The sequence below is a fragment of the Aplidium turbinatum genome, chromosome 6 (assembly GCF_918807975.1).
Source record: "Aplidium turbinatum chromosome 6, kaAplTurb1.1, whole genome shotgun sequence".
Classification (NCBI taxonomy): domain Eukaryota; kingdom Metazoa; phylum Chordata; class Ascidiacea; order Aplousobranchia; family Polyclinidae; genus Aplidium; species Aplidium turbinatum.
The window spans coordinates 30,454,235-30,477,253 of record NC_137477.1 but is presented as its reverse complement, the minus strand read 5'-3'; the positions used below and the strand labels follow the sequence as shown (position 1 = coordinate 30,477,253).

At 36.8% G+C, this 23,019-nt stretch overlaps 2 protein-coding genes and 1 long non-coding RNA gene across 3 annotated transcripts; 2 read left to right on the top strand and 1 right to left on the bottom strand.

Moving 5' to 3' along the window:
- Positions 1-341: 341 nt before the first annotated feature.
- On the top strand, positions 342-975 carry LOC145771579 (uncharacterized). The gene is made up of 2 exons (XR_014289245.1): positions 342-491; positions 657-975. It is a non-coding gene; the product is annotated as an uncharacterized LOC145771579 (long non-coding RNA).
- A 5,832-nt stretch (positions 976-6,807) lies between these two features.
- On the top strand, positions 6,808-12,400 carry LOC145772044 (uncharacterized). The gene is made up of 12 exons (XM_082583853.1): positions 6,808-6,970; positions 7,271-7,911; positions 8,064-8,273; positions 8,447-8,641; positions 8,981-9,207; positions 9,377-9,505; positions 9,743-9,883; positions 9,967-10,066; positions 10,777-10,903; positions 11,006-11,126; positions 11,210-11,293; positions 11,376-12,400. The coding sequence occupies exons 1-12, from the start codon at positions 6,815-6,817 to the stop codon at positions 11,801-11,803; spliced, it is 2,559 nt and encodes an 852-aa protein (XP_082439979.1). The 5' UTR covers positions 6,808-6,814; the 3' UTR covers positions 11,804-12,400.
- LOC145772045 (uncharacterized) lies at positions 12,147-15,725 on the bottom strand. Its single transcript, XM_082583854.1, has 3 exons — positions 15,612-15,725; positions 13,741-14,595; positions 12,147-13,368 (listed from the first exon to the last, which is right to left on the bottom strand). Exons 1-2 carry the CDS (start codon positions 15,675-15,677, stop codon positions 13,789-13,791), a joined length of 873 nt encoding a protein of 290 aa, XP_082439980.1. The 5' UTR covers positions 15,678-15,725; the 3' UTR covers positions 12,147-13,368; positions 13,741-13,788.
- Positions 15,726-23,019: the final 7,294 nt, after the last annotated feature.

The following is a 23,019-nucleotide window of genomic DNA, read 5'->3' as shown; positions in this document are numbered from 1 at the left end:
AATGGACGTTCGCAGATGCGATGAGCTACATAGACCCCTATATTTCGCCACGAGGGTAATGGAAAAGTGAATTAATGAAGTTATAAAAACATTTTTCTGATCCTGATTTTTTTAAACGTGACGTCATAGCTTCATCAGTTTTATTAATGTAGGTCTTTGATAACATACTGATTACAAATGCTCAAATCCTGCACTCTATTTTGCTAACTGGCGTGCCATTACTCATTATCTATGCAGAACTTCAACTAACTTCTTTGAAAGCAAAGAAGATGAGGTGGTGCTCGAACTGGAACCGGTAGAGAGTTCCAGCGAACTGCACAACACCAGCATGTCCAGTGGTGGTGAGTGCAGTAGAAGCCAGCTGGACGTGTCTACCCACTCTCTTGAACCCGAGGTTTCAGTTCCACCAGCCAAAAAAAGGCGCAATGAGAACAGAAAAGAAATGGATGCGTTGGATCTGAAAGTTCTCGAGTTTTTGGAGGAGAGCAAAGGTATGGTATTGATACCGCTATATAGCTGTTTCTGGCGTAGCATTCTTGTAGTTTGTTTCTATACAACATTGATTGATCAAAATAGAAGCTACCCTATTTAATATGGTAGCATTCCTCGCATGATGACAAACAAAAATACTCAAGAAACATTTTATTTACTTGCAGAAGACGTTCAAGACGAACATCGGCTGTTTCTGTTAAGCTTGCTGCCGACAATGAACAGATTGACGCCACAACAAACAACCAAAGCCAAAATGCAAATGTTGCAAGTGTTGTACAACATTGAATTCGAATCATAACACTGGCCAACAAAAAAAAAAAAATTTTCCGAGTACCGAAGATATTTTAACGGTTTCTGGGCAATTTTGGGCCACTGAATCCGAAAATAACATCGGTTTCTTTGAATTGGCTCTAATTTTTGAGATGTTTCATGGCTTTGCTCCAAAAAGTGGGTCATTCCATATCAAAACAGTCAATATGAAGATATCTTGTATATTATATGGTAACTCTCAGATTTTGCTGAAAAGTTGCCATACTCTGCCTTAGGCTACCAAACGAAGGAATCCTAAGTTTTAGATCAATATCTTACACGGCTTTTCCATGGCGGCCATTTAAATTTCGGGCGCTACCCTCGTTTTTGACTTGGGGGGGTAGCGAATAGCAATTTCAGCCATTTTCAGAACCCCATAACTTTTATTGTAATTGTGGTAGAAGACTAAAAATTGCTGCGCTAGTTCATTACAAACTATACTACACAATTCAATAGTAAAAAACAACATCTCGTGATGAATAATTGTTAGGTGGGTTATCAAAATCCTGTTTTTTGGGGCCCTTTTAAGTGTTTTTTTCAAATGCTTCTACCACTCAAACCAATCAAAATATTTCTCTAAAACCTAATTATTAGTAATATTTGGAAACTTTTCTTCTGCCAACTTGAACTTGGGAGTTGTGGTGCCATTAACAGATATCTTATGGGGGTCTGAAAACCTTATCAAGCAGAAATGGCTCATTTTTACTCGTATATTTAGAGCCCCTAATGACCGCGTGGGCATTTTGTGGTCATGCTGAAATTTATACCAAACAAACACAAACATTTCTTCTTTCATTTCATGAAATAAAATTTTTTATTATCAAACTCCTTCACTTGTACTTGAGATTATTTTCTAAAATTTACCAAAATGTTACATTTTAAATACATAAATATTATAGTGAAGGAGTTTAATAGTCAAAAATTTTATTTCATTAAGTGAAAGAATAAATGTACGTGTTTGTCTGGTTTAAATTTCAGCATGACCATAAAATGCCCACGCGGTCATTTGGGGCTCTAAATGTAGGAGTAAAAATGGGCCATTTCTGCTTGATAAGGTTTTAGACCCCCATAAGATTTCTGTTAATGGCACCACAACTCTCAAGTTGAAGTTGTCAGAAGAAAAGTTTCCAAATATTACTAATAATTAGGTTTTAGAGAAATATTTTGATTGGTTTGGGTGGTAGAAGCATTTGAAAATTGAAAAAAGAACACTTAAAAGGGCCAAAAAAACAGGATTTTGATAACCCATCTTGTTTTTTACTATTTAATTGTGTAGTATAGTTTATAATGAACTAGCACAGCAATTTCTAGTCTTCTACCACAACAATAAAAGTTATGGGGTTCTGAAAATGGCTGAAATTGCTATTCGCTACCCCACAAGTCAAAAACGAGGGTAGCGCCCGAAATTCAAATGGCCGCCATGGAAAAACCGTTTAAGATATTGATCTTAAACTGGGGATTCTTTCGTGTGGTAGCCTGAGGCATAGTATGACAACTTTCAGCCAAATCTGAGGGGTACCATATATATACAACATATCTTCATATTGACTGTTTTGATATGGAATGACTCACTTTTTGGAGCAAAACCATGAAACATCTCAAAAACTGGAGGCAATTCTTAAAACCAAAATCATTTTCGAATTCAGCGGCATCAAAATACCCCAAAACCGTTAAAACTTTCTTGGCGATGTAATGTTGCTGGCAGTTTCAGAAATATTTTGTGTTCGAAAACATATTTTGTAAAGTATAGTTAACAAAACAATAGGATTTTGTGTTGCTGCTAATGTTAGAACTGTAAGCGTCAGAAAATGATACAGTTTGAATATTTCCAAACTAAACTTACGTGTGCTTTGCTCAGTGTCCTATAAATGCTTAGAAATTAATCTGTTCTGTGAACTGATGTATTTTTTTCTTCATAATAAACAACTACTTGAATAATGTCACAATGGTGAAAAGAATAATCACTTGAGAGTAATGCGATTACACAAGAAAACAATAGTCCAGCCGGAGACTTCTCTGCAACTGTCGATGAAAAGTAAAGCAATAGACACAAAAGGAAATTGAACAAAAGCGTATTGTACTGCGTCATGGGGGTTCCCCAATATCCTAGCAAGCAATAAGCGACGAAAAATACTGCGAGTGATCAAATTAAATACGCACAGTAAGAAGAGCTTCGAAAAATTAATTACGCACTTAACGGGTTAAGCTGAGCATCTGTTTACGATGTCTGTTTGCCACGCAACCGCCCCCTCATTCACGAAATAATCTGCGTAGACTTCTCTTATTGCTGCAGCAGCTGTCGTGCCTCTTCTGCCAGACCTGTCTAGGTCTTGCAATGAAGAAGGACCACTTTCCCTCCATCTTCCGGGGGTAATTCTTCCCATCCGGTCTTCTCGATCGAAGTCTTGTTCGTTGCAGTAAGTGTTGGTGTGACGCAAGAAATTATGCAAGCAGCAACACGCTTTGACCACTGCATCAACTCGTTCGGGTGCAATTCCAATTGGGCGCCTAAATACTCGCCACTTTGTTGAGAGAATGCCAAACGCATTCTCTACGATCCTACGCGCTCTAGATAAGCGGTAGTTAAATATGCGCTTGCGGAACTCCAAATTTTTTCCGGGGTACGGTCGCATCAGGTTCTCTTTCAGTGGAAACGCTTCGTCACCCACATAGACGAATGGAAGTCGTTTGGTAGTGTTTGGCAGTACACGAGAAGAAGGTAGGCCCAAATTTGAGCTGGCAAGTCTAGACCCAAACACAGAATTGGACAAAACGCTTCCATCAGATTGACTTCCATACGCTCCCACATCAACACACACAAAATTGTATTGCGCATCCACTACGGCCAAGAGAACAATGCTGAAACTGCGCTTGTAGTTGAAGAACAGAGATCCGGAGTTAACAGGGGCCTGAAGGGTGACATGTTTGCCATCCACACTACCAACGCAGTTTGGAAACTGCCAGAACTTGTTATAGTCATCGGCAATTTTTGTCCAGTCGTCAGTTTGAGGTTGCGGCATAACATCGTTGCACATCTCTTCCCATATTGCACCGCACGTTTCCGGGATAACCGCGCTTAAAAGAGATTTCGAAGTTCTGTACGATGCCGCTATTGTTGTGTAGGAGTCTCCGGTAGCAAGGTATCTGTAACACAAAAAACTAATAAGCATTTTTATTGTCGGTGGACACTCCTCAACAGGGCCGTTCACAGGATTTCTCGGGCCCGGTACCAATGTACTTTCGGGCCCCCTTCATCGATAATGCTATGAGTGCAAAGGTTGTGTACAAACTTTTATTGATGTGCTGTGGCTGAAGTGGCTATTTTCCCACCAGAGAACTGAAGTGGTTGTTTTACCCTCCGATGACAATTCCTTTAAATCTGATTATTGGTAAGATCTTGATAATGTTTGAAGTCGCTGGGAATCTTTTTAATCCTGGCCCCCTAAATATTCTGGGTCCAAAAGTACCACCTAGAACCCCCTTGTCAACGCCCCTGCTCCTCAAGTTAGCATAAGTAGAAAACTCCTGTTTATTTGCTTCATAATTGATCTCTGTCTCATAGGCCTACGCTTTAAAGAAATGTTATTCTTACCGTAAAGTCATCGCAAGTCGTTCCCCAGCAGATATAGACTTCCGTAGCTGCGTATCTAATTTCGAAATCTTCGGGCCGACTTTGGCCAACAATGTATCAAATTGGCTGGGTGTCATCCTGAAATACGTATGAAACGCACTTTCCCTTTCTAGTCGCATTTCTTGTACCAGACGATGATATTCTCCTGAATAACATGGAATTAGCATGCATTTGATCCATCATTCGGCGAAAGTTTGCAGTAAGATACAGTGGCGTAGCTAGGGGGGGTGGGGGCGGAACGTCTAGGGGCGGTAGCCTACTTTCAGACAGGACGTTTTTTTGTTGTTGATAATGCAAAAGCACACGAAAAATAAAAGCAAACAGAATGGCAACGTTCAAAACATAGAATAAATTCACTTTAAGTCAATTAAGAAAATGAAATTATCTATTGCAAATGTCTTGAAACTACAAGGTCTTTTTTTATTGCAAACTGACTAAATTAACTTAGTCTCTACAATAGTTTCATGACCCCATCGACGCCATGTCAAGTCGGGGTCACATCTACTCTACCTGTATTTGAGACTTGTTGTTATATAAAATCTATTTGTTGCACCTTAATTATGGAAATTTATGTCTGTTAAAACTCTTTGTGAAGGTAATCAATACATTAATCTTGATTATTTTGATTGCAATTTTTGCTGGAAAAGCGCTCAGAATGCACCAAATTCAGTGTAATTTTTCAAATTTTTTTGGGGGAGGCCCCCCAGACCCCCGCCGGAACGTTCGCAGGGAAATCTCACTGACAGCACCCTCACTTTTACAGGCCACGAGCCGGATAAAAAAACGCATTTTATTTTCACATGCTTTTTCTTGAAGGGGCGGTAAAATCTGAATCCGCCCCGGGCGGAACATTCCCTAGCTACGCCGCTGGTAAGCTAGCCCAAATAGCCTACTCACCCAGTTCATTTCTTCGTTGAAGGATAGGATGCACCCACCATTTTCGCATTCTTCTTTGCTTATTCTTTCTTCTTCGACGTAGCCACATCAGAAGAACTAAACCTTTCGCTCTATTGCGATTCATTACGACACGAAAGTAGAAATCACTTATTTCGGTTAGTTTAGTTAATAAAAAACAACTGAACTGAACTTTAAACTGGTGTAGGGCTTCTTGCAAGCATTGGCAATATTTCAGTCAATCGCTTTCCCGCGCTTCAGTATATCAGTCAAGCGTGACGGTTTCCACTAGCAACACCCGCTTGTCGGGATCTGGAGCCTTGTCTGGTACATACAATGTAAACCCAGAGTCACTATATACATAGTCTGGAAAGTCATGTTTTGAGGTTGTTGTTTACAGCGCCACCTAGGAGAGCTATGGTTAAATCACAGAATCTGCTTGGAAGGTATGCAAATACAGGCATATTGTCTACTATCAACGGTGAAACTGTGCATGATATTGTGGTTGCAGACTTGTTTTTAACTATTGTAGAATGTTTAGGATGTTAGTTACAGTTTTTATGTAGAAAAATTCGTTTGGTCTACTTTTCTGAGGCTTAGGTTAGCATGACTACAAGTAGTTACAAGATGATGTGAGTTTTCAAATTACTAAGGAATTGATTAGTTTATAGTTTGAAGTAGTGGTCTACAAAGTTTATAAGTTTCAATGTACCAAGTATATACATCAGCTTACTAATTGAAAGGTTTAATTACTAAATATTTGTGGAAGCTTTAAGCTGAAGTAGGCTTGAAATTAGTACCGTAATTGGCAGATGCTACTTAGCCAGCATCATTTCCAAAAACATTGATTGATCGATTAATTCAGTTGACAGTTATTTTAAAAAAGTCTATAAAGTTGTTTTAATTTAGTGATACAACAAAACGGTGATAGGTTTCAATCTGTGATACTCAAAATAGCCACTCCCAAAAATAATTTATAAACAAAGAGCATTTGCAAGACAAATTTGACTACCGGTAAGTATGTAGGTTCAGTAATTTAAAGCTACAATCTCACAAAGGTTAAAAGTCCTGAGATTTAACTTAAAACTAGTTAGGCTGAAGGAAGATGCAGCAGAATCAGATACCGTAACTTCTTCCATTATATTTGGGAAACCTGGTTTGCGACATAGCATCTTAATTGGTTATGTACAGACTGGAAATTTGATTGAATGGACCAGTTAAGGCAGTTATGCTGACAAAGGTTATGTTTTGTTTATTTCCTTTGTGTTGTAATTTTTTATTATCTTAAGCATGCCACTTTTTGTAGGTCAATTAGTCTACCGTACTTTGAGACTACTAGCAGACACTGGTTTAATGCAGTAACCGGTTAACCTTTGTTAACTATTATACTTTGTTGGTATTAGCATTATATACAGTTCATAATCAAATGCTGTATGCTATTTAGGATGATGAATTATCTTACTTGTGATTAGTTAGTTTGATATTATAATGTCGCAAGTTAAGCGTAAATGTGGTGGAACGAACTGCTGTTTACCACAATGTAACAGCACTACAAATATGGGATTTTGTCTGTACAAAGTTCCAAGTGGTGAAAGGAAAAGGTTTGCTGTTTCAACAGCACAGTGGGCAAAACAGTTTCATCAGGTAAGATCAACACAATAAAATAGTGTAATTTTATGTTGTATGTCATGATGGTTGACATTGGTATAAATTAAGAGCTTAAAATCTCTAGTGATCACGTAATGTGCCACACACATTATGTTTTTTTTTAAATTTAAGCAATAAGCATATGGTGCTTGCTGTTACTGGTACTTATACATTGAGAAGATGCACTCTTCTGGTATCCCTATTTATTACGTAGTTAATTAGTGATAAACAATTGAACACGTGTGCTAATAGTAACTTGCATTGCTAAATGTTATTCATGGTACCATTGATTTCCAGATTCTTTTCTCATATAGAGGAGAACGAATGTTTAAAAAGAAGGTATTTGCTGGCAAGGCATATATATGTCAAAAACATTTCACTCCAGATGATATTCGGCAAACTTTAACAAAAAGTTATCTGAAACATGGTGTCTTGCCAACATTGCATCTCCCGAAAAAGTATGTTCCTTCAAAGGCCATGAAGAAAAGAAGGAACATTATTAAGCATGTTCCAACAGAGCCAACTGAAGTTTCCGTGCAAGAAAAGGTTTATGAAGAAAGACAGTTATCTGTTGAAAAAATTATTAGGGAATTTCAAGCAAATTTGAAAAGTTCAAAATGGAGAATGTATGAACTTGGGCAAAAGAAGGTGCATTTTACTTTTTATAAGGAGGATGATAATCACAACATGCCTGATGTCAGTCTTCTTATGAAAGAAACAGAAGATAATGACATATTTTATTCATGTGCTGTTCAAGGGCAATATGCTGCATTACTTGCAAGTGATATTGCATCTATGGAGTGCCCATTCTTGAAAGTGCTCGAGTTTTTAGAGCTGAAAAGCGTCTGCTGCGGATACGACATAGTATTAAACTCCTCTGAATGGCTGCAATCTAGTTGCTGTACACGATCTCCACTTGAAGATGCTATTAAGATAAGGTTAGCACACTAAGTGCAGTGTAAGGTCGAATTTTGATGCATCCTATTGATACTTATATTTTCTGGTTGATATTGTTATTACACATGTTGAACATTAATTGTACGATAAAGACACTTTGATGCCACTTCTATCATATTTAATCTTTTTTCAGATATACAAGTAAGAAGTGTCAAGTTATAGTATCTGAACAATCACAAGTTTGTGATGAGTGCATGAAATTGCATGTCAAACAGAACGAAACGTTTAAACGCCAGCAGCGTCGTTTATGTGTAGTTCAAAATGTGCCTTTACCTAAATTCAGCCCAATATCTACAGCTAACCCAAAACGAGTTCATGCTACCATCTCTGCACATCGCGAAAGGTAAGTGCACTTAACCTTTACTGTTTAATGGCATTTATAATTAATTGCTTAGTGTGAATATAAACAATCCAAATTATGGAATGGTTGACTTAATGTCAAGCCAATAGCCATAAATGTGTTTATGAATGAAGACTCTGCAATTGATATGCTTCTATCTTGCTGAAATGTTGTAGAATCATGGAACTTGAAAGAGCATTTTTCAGTAAAGGAATGGAGGTCAGTGACAGCATAGCTGGTATATTGCAACATGTGAAAGATAGTGCAAATGCTGAAGATCAAAACTTTTTAAAAGAATGGTGGTCTGTTCAACATAAACTACAGTCAAGTGATAGCAAATACAGTCACCGTTATCCACCTTCTGTTATTCGGTAAGCATGTGACCACTGGCGCCGACTTACGGGGTTACGGGGTGGCCACGCTTGAAAGTTTTTAAGTTGCCATATTGTGCTATCCGCCACCCCGTGCAAAAATAAAAGTCGGCGCCTATGCATGTGACATTTAATGAACATTTCAAGTAACTAATATATTGCAGTTTTTCAGCGACATAATTACCATTATAAAGGTAATACAGCTTAATGCCAGCAATTGCATATTTTAAATAATTCTTTTTTGCTATTACACACGATTTAAGACAACACAAACAGTCATGAATGTGGGCATCTGTACCTTTTTTGATTCTGTGCTTTTTGTACGCATGATTTATTTAGATATTGCCTCAAATTGTATGCAAAGTCTCCTGCTGCTTACAACATGATGCAAAAAGTATTAACATTGCCTTCGCCAAGAATGTTAAGAGGAGAACGCCATAAAAGTGGCGGTAACACAAGCGGACTTCAGGCTTCTGTTATTTCACGAATATCAAGTGCGGTTGCACGATCTCAGAAGGAGTGTGACCGAAAGGCTGTGCTAGCATTTGATGAAATGACTATTACAGGTTGGGTATGACAAGTAGCTTTTTTAACATTCCATTGAAATGTTTAGCTTCAACATATTCTTCCTTTGAGTCTTCTAAATAGTAACCTATCATTAATTCTCCACAATAAGCTAGTAGTGCACTGTATAGTGTACAATTTGTTTTATTAACAATACACCTGCAATTCCAGAAGACATTGCGTTTTGTTCAGCAACTGGTCAAATAATAGGATACGTGGATTTTGGTGATGAAACTCTTACAAGTCTTTCAAAGTCGTGTGATGATGTTGCTTCTCACATGCTAGCATTTTTTCTAAGAGGTGACTGCTATTGCATAGTGTATAGACAATTTAAGCTTTTTAATAATCGGCAATAGATGATGCATCGAATATGCCATGACTAAAAATCTCACTTTTCTGACTTACAGACAAGTTGTGTATATTCAATATGTTTATGAAATGCTAACTGCTTTAGTATTGAAAAAGTTAATTTAAAAATATTAGAAAAAATTAATTTAAAAATATGTTTTAAATGAATTTTTTCATTTTCTTTTGTAGGAATCACCAACAACAACTTAGATGGTGTTGTGGCATACTACCCGACTAAAAACCTTGACTACGCAGAATTAATGACTGTACTAGCTGACCTTTTAGTAAACATTCAGCTTCAAACTTCTTGTACAATATGTGGAATTGTATGTAAGTAGATATTTATGCAGTAGCGCTTCATACAAATAATTACTTTGCTGTTACTCTTCACAAATATGGTTAACTATATTTAGTTGATGGGCTTGCTTCCAATCGCACTGTGATGAAAATGCTGGCCAGCAGCGTAGATGATGCAATTCCATATCGAATGCGAAATCCTGTTGATGTATCCAGGCAAGTACAGTTTTTTACTTAGATCAAATGTAGTTATTACTATCTGAAGCCTTTACAAATTGTTTCACCTAACGGATCATCAGAAGGTATGCAAAAAACATGTAAACAGTAAAGAATCGATAATTCTGAAGAGATATTAAATATTACAACTGTAATTTAATCTGCCAAAAAAAATCTCTAAACCTGTACTTCCTGAGGAGATGTTAAATATTACAACTGTAATTTAATCTGCCAAAAAAAATCTCTAAACCTGTACTTCCTGAGGAGATGTTAAATATTACAACTGTAATTTAATCTGCAAAAAAAACGTTTTTTTTTTTTTAATATCTCTTCAGAATTATCGATTCTTTACTGTTTACATGTTTTTTGCAGACCTTCTGATGATCCGTTAGGTGAAACAATTTGTAAAGGCTTCAGATAGTAATAACTACATTTGATTTAATTCGCTCTGCTTTGCCTTTTTGCTTGGCATTGAGCACTTTTTGTAGTATTAATAGTTTTCATTGTTTTTTACTTAGATGTATATATGTAATCAAGTGATCAGTAATCATACACTGTATGTATAGGCTGCAATGGTTACATTGGCAGCATGCTTAGTTACGCTATGTTAAAGAAATACACGATTGAACACACTACACCGGCAATGATTGTTGACCATGTAGGATACTGCACTATAGTATGCAATATCGCGATATATGCTGATTGTTCAGGTGGATATATTTCGTTCCGGACCCTCCTCACACATTGAAGACTTGCAGAAATAATTTATTCAATCCCAAAAAGAACTTATGGAATGATGGTGATATTTACATGCAGCCCATACACGATATAGTTCGTGTAAGTTTTTCCGTTGTAATCGTTTTTCGTAAATGTCTTCCCACTTAAATACACTACCACTGAGTTTGCAGCTTTCGCTTATTATTGAAGTATTAATTTTAGGAAGATTTTGCAAGAGGTGAACTTCGGGTGTACCACAAACTCACAGAAGCACATGTCAATCCTACCAGTTGGGAGAAAATGAATGTTGCCATTGCTGCACAAACCATGTCAATGACTGTTGGTAAGCAGGATGCTACATCATGAAACTGCATTAATTCTAATTTTTGTTGCATCGGCGCACTAATGCATATAATTAACATTCAGGAATGGCATTGAAACAAAGAGGATACACAGCCCTTGCGGAATTTGTTCTTCACATTGACAAGTGGTTTGACTGCATGAATGGAGGTAACTCATTGTTTTGATGAATTAATGAAAGTTAGGTTGTTGTTACTTTGCAAACGCCATAACATTTCTCTATTTTTTAAAGGATTTCAAAGCAAGAGTTTTAAACGTTCCCGAATGGTCTACCATGAACTCACAGATTCTCGTTTGACCTGGTTGGAACAAGATTTTGTTGCATATCTACAAAACTGGAGGGCGAGTGCAGAAGCACGTCCTTTAGTTGGGGAAGTCAATAGAGAAAAGATGCTACTAAGCAAAGCTTCAGAAGATGCTCTTCTCGTATCCTCCCTGTCCTTACCGGCGATAATTAGAGAAACGCTTGCTGCGGGCGCAGAGTATGTACTTGCAAGAAGAATAAATCAGGATCCTCTTGAACGTTACTTCGGTCATCAACGTCAAAGAGTTGCACGTAATTCTGCGCCTACAGTTCGAATGTTCAGCAGTACCGCCAACACTTTAGATATTGTAAAGCATTCTTCAGTGAAGGGATCTAATGTCGAGAGTGAACATTAGACTAACCACTCCGGCATACTGCGCGCTTTACTCGAGACTACAAGCGATTGAATTTAGCACTGTAGCCTGTATCTACTGTGTACTCTTCTGTACTTTTTGCCTATTTAAGTTAAGGACGGTGCTAATACAAACCCTTATCGTATTTGGTAAAGTAATGTCCTAAGAAATCAGCTTGAAAAGTATACTACGATATTCATTAGGGTGTTTCATTTTTTCACCACTTTTTTCCCCAAATACCACCAGATGGGACCCCAGGCATTTTGAATTTCAGAAATGGTGAAAAAATGAAACACCCTAATATTCATTGCACAAATAAAAAACAGATAACAAAATACAACAGGAATCTCCTTCAATCATTTTATTTTTCGTCATTAACGCGTCCGGGACGAAAAGATACTAACTACAGAAATCGATATAAACCTACCAGCACGTTAACGAACGGGAGAAGGTGGCAAAACCTTGAAAGGTTTAAAACGTGCCTGAATTAAAAAATATGTAGTAGGCTATATATCAGTAGTTAGCACGGCCACAAAACCCAAAAAACAAATAGCAAACATTAAAACAAAAACAGAGAGAAGCACACATGTAGTAATGAATGACAGCCTTATGAAAAGTGTTGTGGATTGAATTTGCCAGTTCCAATATTGATGTGGATGAGCAGTCATAGTAATAATAATAGGATGGAGAAAGAAAACCGGACATAAAAGAAACCCATCCTCAGGCAAAAGCCCGTTTCAATGTGGCCCAGGAGAGCAGGTGTTGACCTCTTTCTATGGTCAGACTGCACATCACACAGTAGCCTAAGACGATTGAGGTTTGATATCCAGTTTAAGTTATTGTTTCTTGTCCTGGTGGGTGATGGAATGGATGAGCTGGTAGATGATGATGTCCTGATGGTGTTGATGAAGCTCTCATCCCCTTTTGCGACGTGTCGTGTTGACTATGGAGTATTGCGTTTGCTGTTAATATCTACAAACATAAAAGTACAGCACAAGCAATCGATATTATTGTTAGGTAAGCCTAATCTTTTGTAAGTAATTTCGGATTTCCACGAAAATCTTCACAAGAATGCAACAAAGACTTTCTACGTTGTTAAAATTTCCATATTGATTTTCCTTCAGCCATGTTTCATTTATTGAAATTATATGGGGCTTGTAGGACAAAGATGCTGTAAGAGCTTGCAATTTAGAAGAGTTGTTTGGATTTAGCAGGGAGCGAATGTTGATATGCATAGTGAGGAGACAAGTAACAAGGAAGTGTCCAACAGGAGAGTGACAATCTAGCCTATACATTGGTTAAAATTATACACATCAGAAGTTTTAACAAATTAGATAGGCTATTATAGGCCTATCCCAAAAGATTAATTAATCAGTACTTAACTTAAGGATGTCTTCTGAGGATTTGATTATGTGTGTCCGTGAATTAATAAATACAAAAATGTTGCCATTGATTGTCCACACATTTCTTTTTCCAAATTTCTGTTTTGCATCATTGACGAGTCGAACTCTCCGCTTAGTGAGGGACTCCGTCAACGCCACAGATGATCCAGCAAAGTTTTTCTTTTGCTGGAACACAGGATTTCTTACAGTTCGTCGGACAAATTTTATTATGATGGGTCGTTTACCATTGGAAGCTTTAGGGAGAGCATGCATTATACTTATATCTATCGGAGTGAGTTGCATTCTTAGGTAGTAGTTCAAAATGTCCAAAACATATTTTTCAAAGGAGTGATCACTTGTTTCAGGCTGTGTGTTAGTATCGGTGTAATCAGCTGTTTTAGAATACTTAGCTTCGATGTTGTCTTGTTTGGCTTCAATGTTTTTGATTGAAGCAGATAGTCCACCAACCATCTCCCGTAGGGCATCCATGTCTTTGATTAAGTAGTTAATCAGTAAAAGCAGTAGTAATTAAATATTTAGGCTAGATTATACACTCACTTAAACACTCTTGGAAATGTTTATTGTGGTGTAGAATTGTTAATTGTCTCAATGTTTGCTTTTGGAATTGTGTATAGTTTTCAGAGTGCTACGTAGTGCACTGTTCGGCTTGTGCGATAGTCTTGCTGTTTTGTTTCTGGTGTAAGAAGTCTTCTTGTAGTGGCAAAAAATGTGACTCCTCATACGCACGTATCTTTCCAGAATTTTTTTTATGAGTTCTTCAGACGCGCCTTCGTAGAGGGTTTTCCAATGAATAGATTGCTGTATGCATTGCACAGAAATTTTTCGCATACTTCGTTGTCTTCGAAACTCTATTTCGCACATGATCATAAGTTCAACAAATTTTGAACAGGGAGAAATGAGCCCTTTCCCATATCTCACATAACACATTGGCAACGTGCCGTTATGTGAAACCTGACTCTTGCACCAATCGTATTCTTGACCCTTGAATTTTTTCAGACCCCATTTGATGATGGCACCACTGAGGTAAGTAATGATGCTTTTGTCTTCTTCACTCACTGCATCGTTTTGATTTTCTTTACCCCGCGTGGGCGGGTGTGCATCACAAATAACTCTTGGGATAACACGAACAATAATTTGTTTAATATGCCCTTCGGGTATCTCTTCACTCCCATATTTTTTTTGCAGTATATCACAATATTTTTGCAGCATTTGTTTTTTCGAAAGCCCATGAAGCTCCTCCAAGTCCGGCAATAAGTTTTGTTCACAATAGTCATGATATGGTAGATTAAGGTTGTCAATTTCATTGGACAATATTTCGGCGTAATGACCACGCTTTTCGAAGAGAATTTCGACCGTTATAGGCGAATTTCCACCTTCCAAATCTTCATTTGACTGTAAAATACAAATATTTATTTATTTGGATTTTGTTTCAGACACAAGTAGAATTGGTCCATAGGATACAAACACACAAAGAAAACGAAATACAACACCACACAGAGAACGAGTAGCAGCTATCGGTACTACACAAATATTAACCACAAGTTCCAGGCTGGAGAGCACGATCACGATGCTGGAAGACAGAAGATTGATCATAAATAAATTCAGTTATGCACCATATTCATCAAGTGCCATTATTCTGTCAGAACTTAGGTGACCATGTGATTGTTCTTTAGCATACAAGTAATGTAATGCATATTTGTAACATAAGTTACGTTCAATCGCTATAGCATTAACAGAAAACTTGATTTTTATCTGACAATTTCTATGGTGATTGGTGTGACATTTTGATGATGTGACTTCTCTTCATGCTGGTGTAAAAATGAACACATCTTAAATTGTAGTTGTCATACAGGTAGAAATTAATCCAATATGTTCATATGCAAGTAAATAAATCTTTCAAAATGAAAATATAGCTACGGAATTATTGAATTAATGCACTTCCAAAGTAGCACCCTAATAATGGTGTAGTATATTGCATATTATACTTTTGAAAGCTAATTTTTTTAATCCTGGAAGCCAACCCTGAAGCAGTTAAGTTTATTTCATTGGCTAGACTTCCAATTTTTTATATTGATAATAGGAGTCTTAAACAAAAAGACTTAGTGAGATATATGAATAGCATTTTGAACAATGAAAACTATTAATACTACAAAAGGTGCTCGATGCCAAGCAAAGCAGGGCGAATTAAATCAAATATATCCTTGACAGCCTGTTTCACCTAAAAGGAGGATCATCAGAAGGTCCTTTTTCAATCAGAACTATTAATATTAAGTAATAACTTTTAGTTGAATTTAACGACCTTCTGATGATCCTCCTTTTGGGTGAAACAGGCTGTCAAGGATTTAGATAGTAATAACTATATTTGATTGAATAGTATTTTGCATGTAAACAAGTCTATCTCAACATACCTCATCGAAAAATATAAGATCTTCTTCACTCATGTCTTGAAGAGCTTCCCAGCATTGTGACAACATTTTAATGACTTTTAAGAATTGTATAATTGTAAACCTTTTTGTCCACTTATTGCTGCATTGCAACAAATATACACTGTATTTAGGAACATTCTCTATTTGTATTAAGCATATAAATTGTTTTCTATATCAGGAGTGACAGGCCCACAAGTAACATGCTAAAATGCAACATATCCCAAATATAGAACTGCTGTATTTCTTAGCCCACCACCAGTGTCTAATTCAAACATAGATATTTTGATTATGTGCTTACGACCATTGGCGCAAGCTTATGTTTAGTGGAATTGGTTCAAAATTAACTATGGTTAGTGAATAAGAACTCATAGTATATGATATACAAATGTGCCATGTCAAATGCACTCCTTCATTTTGGTGCAAAATATATTAAGTGAAAGAAGGAAGGAGACTGCATACAGAACTACATTTTTTGGCAGCAGTAAACAAACAAGTTTTTTCCAGTACATCTGTAGTGCAAACTGACAAACAATAAATATTCAATGGCAAGTTAGAATAAACTTGTTGGGTGTAGCCTAGAAAACTAACCATAAGAATGGGCAATTTTTCAACTAATTCACATATTTAAAATAAACTGCCAAGTTGCTGATTTTGACAAGTTACGATATAGGTTGTTTGTAACATATGTCAAGCAGATAACAAGCGATTAGTAACGGTAGCCACTTCAACAAGAAAAACTTCAGCCATGCCACTGAAACCTCAAGCAATCATAAGCTATGTTTTCTGTGATGTGAAAAAGGGCGAAAAGAAAATGATATGATACAAAGCAAAGTAGTGGTTAACTGGTTACTGCATTAAACCAGTGTTTGGTAGTAGTCTCAAAGTAGACTGATTGACCTACAAAAAGTGGCATGCTTAAAGATAATAAAAAATAGAAAATTACAACACAAAGGAAATAAACAAAACATAACCTTTGTCAGCATAACTGCCTTAACTGGTCCATTCAAACAAATTTCCAATCTGTATAATACATAACCAATTAAGATGCTATGTCGCAAACCAGGTTCCCCAAATATGGGAAGAAGTTACGGTATCTGATTCTGCTGTATCTTCCTTCAGCCTAATTAGTTTTAAGTTAAATCTCAGGACTGTTAACCTTTGTGGCATTGTTGCTTTAAATTATTGAACCTACATACTTACCGGTAGTCAAATTTGTCTTGCAAATGCTCTTTGTTTATAAATTATTTTTGGGAGTGGCTATTTTGAGTATCACAGATTGAAACCTATCACCGTTTTGTTGTATCACTAAATTAAAACAACTTTATAGACTTTTTTAAAATAACTGTCAACTGAATTAATCGATTAATCAATGTTTTAGGAAATGATGCTGGCTTAGTAGCATCTGCCAATTACGGTACTAATTTCAAGCCTACTTCAGCTTAAAGCTTCCACAAATATTTACTAATTAACCCCTTCAATTAGTAAGCTGATGTATATACTTGGTACATTGAAACTTATGAACTTTAAAGACCACTACTTCAAACTATAAACTAATCAATTCCTTAGTAATTTGAAAACTCACATCATCTTTTAACTACTTGTAGTCATGCTAACCTAAGCCTCAGAAAAGTAAACCAAACGAATTTTTCTAGATAATAACTGTAACTAACATCCTAAACATTCTACAATAGTTTAAAACAAGTCTGCAACCACAATATCATGCACAGTTTCACCGTTGATAGTAGACAATATGCCTGTATTTGCATACCTTCCAAGCAGATTCTGTGATTTAACCATAGCTCTCCTAGGTGGCGCTGTAAACAACAACCTCAGGCAGATTTGCCATTGACTTTCCAGACTATGTATATAGTGGCTCTGGTAAACCCACGTTCACAATGCTCAAAGCTCCGCTCAATACAAGGCACAGCACAAGCCTGTCAGTGTGAACAAGGCTTAAGTGTATTCCTGTAAAATTAGCCCGCGGCTATCGAAATGGGGTGCAACGCGATACACCACTAAAAACTGTCAATACGATACAGATTACTTGGATAAAAGACGGAACTTTTGTCCAGCTAGCAAGCACTAAGCCAACAGTTAAATGTGCGGCCAACTTTCAAACAATCATTTTACGAATGACCAGAATAGATAGCAATATCTCAAACTCACATATGCAGTACTGTGACGCAATAATGAAAGACAATTATGAAGTCATTCAAACAGGTGTTTAAAGCTGATGTAATATTTCCTGTTTAAACAGGTTTCAAACTGAAACAGGCCCAAACAGGTCCAAACAGGTTTGACACAAGTCTTATGAACGATGGTGCAATTTTGGCACATTTTCTAGCAACTTCCATGACGTAATATTCAGTAGACTTGAACGGTTTTTTATATGACGTTTGATTAGGTGAACCATTGTCTGGAACACCACCATATAGTGGCTCTGGTCAATGCATGGTGTGCTATTAAAATCATGTGCAACAAAAAAATGGATTTGAAAGTAAAATTCAATTTTAACAAACTTTGTAGGTCTAGCTTCTACAGAAATCTGGATTTTAATTGGATGCATTAAGTTAAGTACGAAGTGTAAGTCTTAGATAATCAAACAGAATATTGGAGTAGGCTACGCAAAAAGCGACCAAAACAAGGCAAAAAATTTGATTTCGAAATTTACCTTGATAAGTTTGCTAAGAATTTTTGTGTCGTTTAAATTCTGGTGCCGTCATGTGTTTTTCCGGATCCGCCATTGCGTACAATTACAAACCATAACTTTGTATTTTAATCTCAATAGTAGAATATTGTATGCAATATTTTATGGATATTTATACAATCTATTTTATACAAGCAACTTTTAAAATACATTTAGCCCCAGCAGGCACTAACATATTTATCTAGGGCACATTGAATATTTGAATATAGTTTTGTATTATATATATATTTTTTTCTTTTAAATAAATTGAATTTCATTTAGAATGATGACATTGATTTACAAGCTCCCGAATTCAGAAAAGTTTGGGTGTTCTTCGGGAGTGTTAAGCTCCTTGACATTCGATCGAGTGACCTTTCCAATAATTATGTGTTAGTAATTGGAAACACTAAAACAACCATCACGCTGTGTTCAAAAAAAATAAATTGAACGAATTTTCCAGAATGTTGTTCTTCCATTGTTTTTCAGTTGGTGTATGCCAGAGTTGCCAGTTCCACACTTTTCTCGCGGACTTGGGCTACCGTAGTTTTGCTGCCGAGTTGCTGGAAAAATTCAGCATTCGCGGGTTGTTGGGCTAGTTCTTATTTTGGTAGCTGTTTTTGAGGATAGTTTTTTGGATTGCCTGTGGTTTTGTAGTTTTTCATTGAAAGTCTCGAGCTTACCTACCGTAAATTTGTTGCTAATCAGCTTTTTGAGATCTAAAGTTGGTCCAGGTGGATGCATGAACATAATGTACCGTACGGTAGCCTAATAACTTCAAGACTGCAGGGTTGTATGTTTTTGACAATCTCAAGTAACGTTTCAACATAGTTTAGTACTGAAATAAATCAATAGTTTTTTTTCAAGTCTAAAACTTGAAAAAAAACTATTGATTTATTTTCTTAATGATTGCTTTCTGTGTTAGGTTGATCTCCCATTTGAGGAAGTGTCATAGTACCTGATCAGTGATCACCTTTACCAGTTAGTTTTTCTCACTTTTGATTAGTTTAGTACTGGTACACAACAGTGTAATGAATCCACTTATCATGCAGGAATTAAAGTTTAAAAATATACAATATTGTTATACCTAAAGCTTTTCAGAATTCTGGAATGACAACACCAAGGTGTAAATTTTCTGAAAAGTTTTGATTTAAACTTTTCAAAATATCACAATAAATTTTTCCTTTGTTTTCTGTTTGTACGTACTTTCCATTGGTTGTTGTTTAGTGGCTGTTCGTCAATGCGGAGTGGCACCCTTTGACTATAGCTCTTGATTTCTGTCATGACTATGAACAGTAAGCTGCTCTAGAGAGAACTTCTTACTATGGCCCTTCTTAGGTCTATGGCCTGCTGAACTGAACAATTACTCCGAAACGAGTTTAGCAATTCTTTTGTTTTATTGCTGCCGCCTATTCATGCGATACGTATATTAGGCCTATGCATGGCTGTATGCACGATTTGATGTTTTGCAAAGATATCAGTGCTTCCACTTCTGACAATTGATAAATCCTTTTCAGTTTCCTTTTTTGTTTTGAAAAATCAGTTGGAAATGAAAATCAGTCGGAAATCCTTTAAAATTTCCTTCATAGACGAGGTTATTTTAGACGTTATTTAAGTTAAAAGAGGTGCCAATACAACTTTAAAGTTAATTTAATCTCACCTAAGTTACGTTTTAACCTGAAAACCAAACCCAATCTATTAGAACAGTACGGTAGGCTATAGGCTACACAAAAAGGATGTAACCTAGTTTGTACCATGAACAGTTCGGACCGTCAGTTCGTACCTTGAAAAGATCAAGTAAAAAAATTTAAAAAAGCCGAAGTCGCTGATCGCAGTTTCCGCAATGGGTGCAACCTAGTTCGTACCTTGAACTATTCGTACAGTCAGTTCGTATCCTGAAAAGATCGAGAGAAAAAATTAAAACGCCGAAGTCGCTGATCGCAGTTAAATACTGTAGCACAAAGCCGATGTCGCTGATCGGAGTTCCCCAAAAAATTTGAAACAAACTCGAGGGTTAGGGTTAACGGAAACTGCTAAACTGCAGAAAAATGTTTGCGAAAACTGCGATCAGCAAGGGTTAGGGTTAGAGCATAGATTACTCTATGGTTAGAGTTAGGGTAAGCGAAAACTGCGGTTAGCGGAAACTGCAAAAAAATGATTGCGGAAACTTCGATCAGCGAGGGTTAAAGCATAGATTACTCTATTGTTAGGGTAAACGTTAGCGGAAACTACGGAAAAATTTTTGTGAAAACTGCTATCAGCGAGGGTTAGGGTTAGAGCATGGATTACTCTATGGTTAGAATTAGGGCTAGCAGAAACTGCGGAAAAATGTTTGCGGAAACTGCGATCAGCGGATTTTTTTAATTTTTTCTCTCGATCTTTTCAAGGTACGAACTGACGGTCCGAACTGTTCATGGTACAAACTAGGTTGCATCCTTCCGCAATCATTTTAAAATTTTCCCTCTAAAAAGATCGAGAAAAAAAATAGCTCAAAACCGAAGTCTGCTGATCGCAGTTTCCGCAAACATTTTTCTGCAGTTTCCGCTAACTCTACTGTAACCATAGAGGAATCTATGCTCTAACCCTAACCCTCGCTGATCGCAGTTTTCGCAAACATTTTTCCCATAGGCGCCGACTTTTCAAAAAACCTTGGGGGCGAGAAAGGTGATGACGTCATAACCATAACGTTATTTTACTCAATTAAAATAGTCTTTAATTAAGCTTAATGTCTTGTTTATATTAACACATAGGTCGCAAACCGAATTTATTAGAACCGCTGCTTGAAACGACTAGTTTTACGCATGCAGGACGCCTAGACATAAAAATTTTGATATTGTTAGCTCATAATTGGAACAGTTGGAAAACAAGCCGATTCATTTTCTTTTCGTGCAACTGAATAACAACGATCAAAACAGTAAAGTTATCGAAATAAAACGCAAAAAATCATGATATCAAGCAGAGTGGAAACCCGCTATGGTATCAGTTTTATTAGCTTCGTTTCGCTTGTTTTGGTAATTACTTACCTTCAAAGCGTTAACAACGGTGAAGTGATTTCTCTTCTGTTTTTTATCGAAAGTCTTTATAGTCTTTTATCGAATACCGTATATAGCCTGTGACGTTACTCGAGATGTTCACAAGTGATTTTCACCTCAAAAACTCAGGTTCAATTCATACACGGGACAAGCTTAGCAGTTTTCAAAATGAATGCACTTTTGCTGCGGCAAAATCATTGCCGACGTAGATTATGGAGTGTGACATTTCGTCGACCGAAGCAAAAGTTTTGAATACGTTTTTAGCAGTGATTCAAACATAACTTTCAAATTTAATGATATCTTGTCAATTCTAAACTTTATGCTCTTGTTAAGCAATATGCAAAGCTGACGAGACAAAACAACAGAAAGAGCTGTTTTAAGAGATCAATTTTTTTTATTTTTACGCATAGGATATAATCGTTCTAATTACATAACATGCGATGATCGTTAAAGTCGATGTCAAACATTAGCGGCCGCATAAAACAATGTTGTCAGGTTAGCTAGGTGATAATAGCGGTAAGAGACGTCGTTAATGCAGGCAATATCTGTGACCAAGACCATTTAAACAGTATAAACACCTTTTATCGGTTTTCGATTTACTTCTCATACCTTGCAAACAAAACAATGCGTTCTGTTGAATCATAATTGATCTCACAACGGAAAAACCTAGTTGAAAATAGCGCGTCTAATTTAGCTGGTTTACTTAATATTGCGTGAATAGTTATTACGTGACTATTCCAGCAGCGTAAGTTAATCTACGATCTGTTTTGCAATATCCATATTATACCGTATGAGAAAGCAATGCGATCAGCTGCTGTTTTGCTGGCAAGAGCAATGTAGCCTATTTTTCACTTTCGGCATTCTTTAATTCCGTTTAAATGATCTAAATCTCTTTCGCGAAGTGTTTTATCTTTGAAACACCACTTGTAATGACCATTTTTGTTGCCCCTCAACCATAAATTTATGGGGGGCGCCGGCCCCCCGGAAGTCGGCGCGTATGATTTTTCCGCAGTTTCCGCTAACCGCAGTTTCCGCTAACCCTCAAGTTTGTTTCAAATTGTTTGGGGAAACTCCGATCAGCAACTTCGGCTTTGTGCTATTAAACTGCAATCAGCGACTTCGGCTTTTTTTAATTTTTTTTCTCGATCTTTTCAGGATACGAACTGACTGTACGAATGGTTCAAGGTACGAACTAGGTTGCACCCACACAAAAGCAGCACATATTTTACAATAACATGGTTTACTTCCTTTGTTCACTGTCCAGCTGAAAAACTGCTTCTCAGTTAGTCGGTTCTGGGACATTTACCACCTGGAGTCCTGGACATCATTTACCAATTACCACTCTCATCTTTCCCACACGGACTTTTAACCTATCCCTAACACCGAAAATATACAAAGGGTAAATGTCCAGTAACAAATTATCCATCGATTAAAACAATAATTTTGTGTTGAGATCGGTTTTCCTTGATGCGCTAACTTGTTCAACTCAGTCTCTACTCTAGCCTATCTTTTTTTTCCTTTTTTTCCATTCTGAGACTGATGAAAAACTTCAGGATACTAGGCCTATTCATGATACTGAACTGATGTCGTATACACAGCCTAGCTAGCTCTATTATTATGACCATAATAGGTTAGCTCAGTGAACTTTGTCATTGCTACTCAAGTTCAACCGTAA

Bases quoted from the DNA above. Each gene is read 5' to 3' on its own strand.
- LOC145772045 (XM_082583854.1), bottom strand. From the start codon at position 15,677: ATGTTGTCACAATGCTGGGAAGCTCTTCAAGACATGAGTGAAGAAGAT. The intron at 14,596-15,611 runs GTATGTTGAGAT...TGTATTTTACAG, and splicing joins ATCTTATATTTTTCGATGAG to TCAAATGAAGATTTGGAAGG.
- LOC145772044 (XM_082583853.1), top strand. From the start codon at position 6,815: ATGTCGCAAGTTAAGCGTAAATGTGGTGGAACGAACTGCTGTTTACCA. The intron at 9,208-9,376 runs GTTGGGTATGAC...CTGCAATTCCAG, and splicing joins TGATGAAATGACTATTACAG to AAGACATTGCGTTTTGTTCA. The intron at 9,884-9,966 runs GTAAGTAGATAT...AACTATATTTAG, and splicing joins TACAATATGTGGAATTGTAT to TTGATGGGCTTGCTTCCAAT.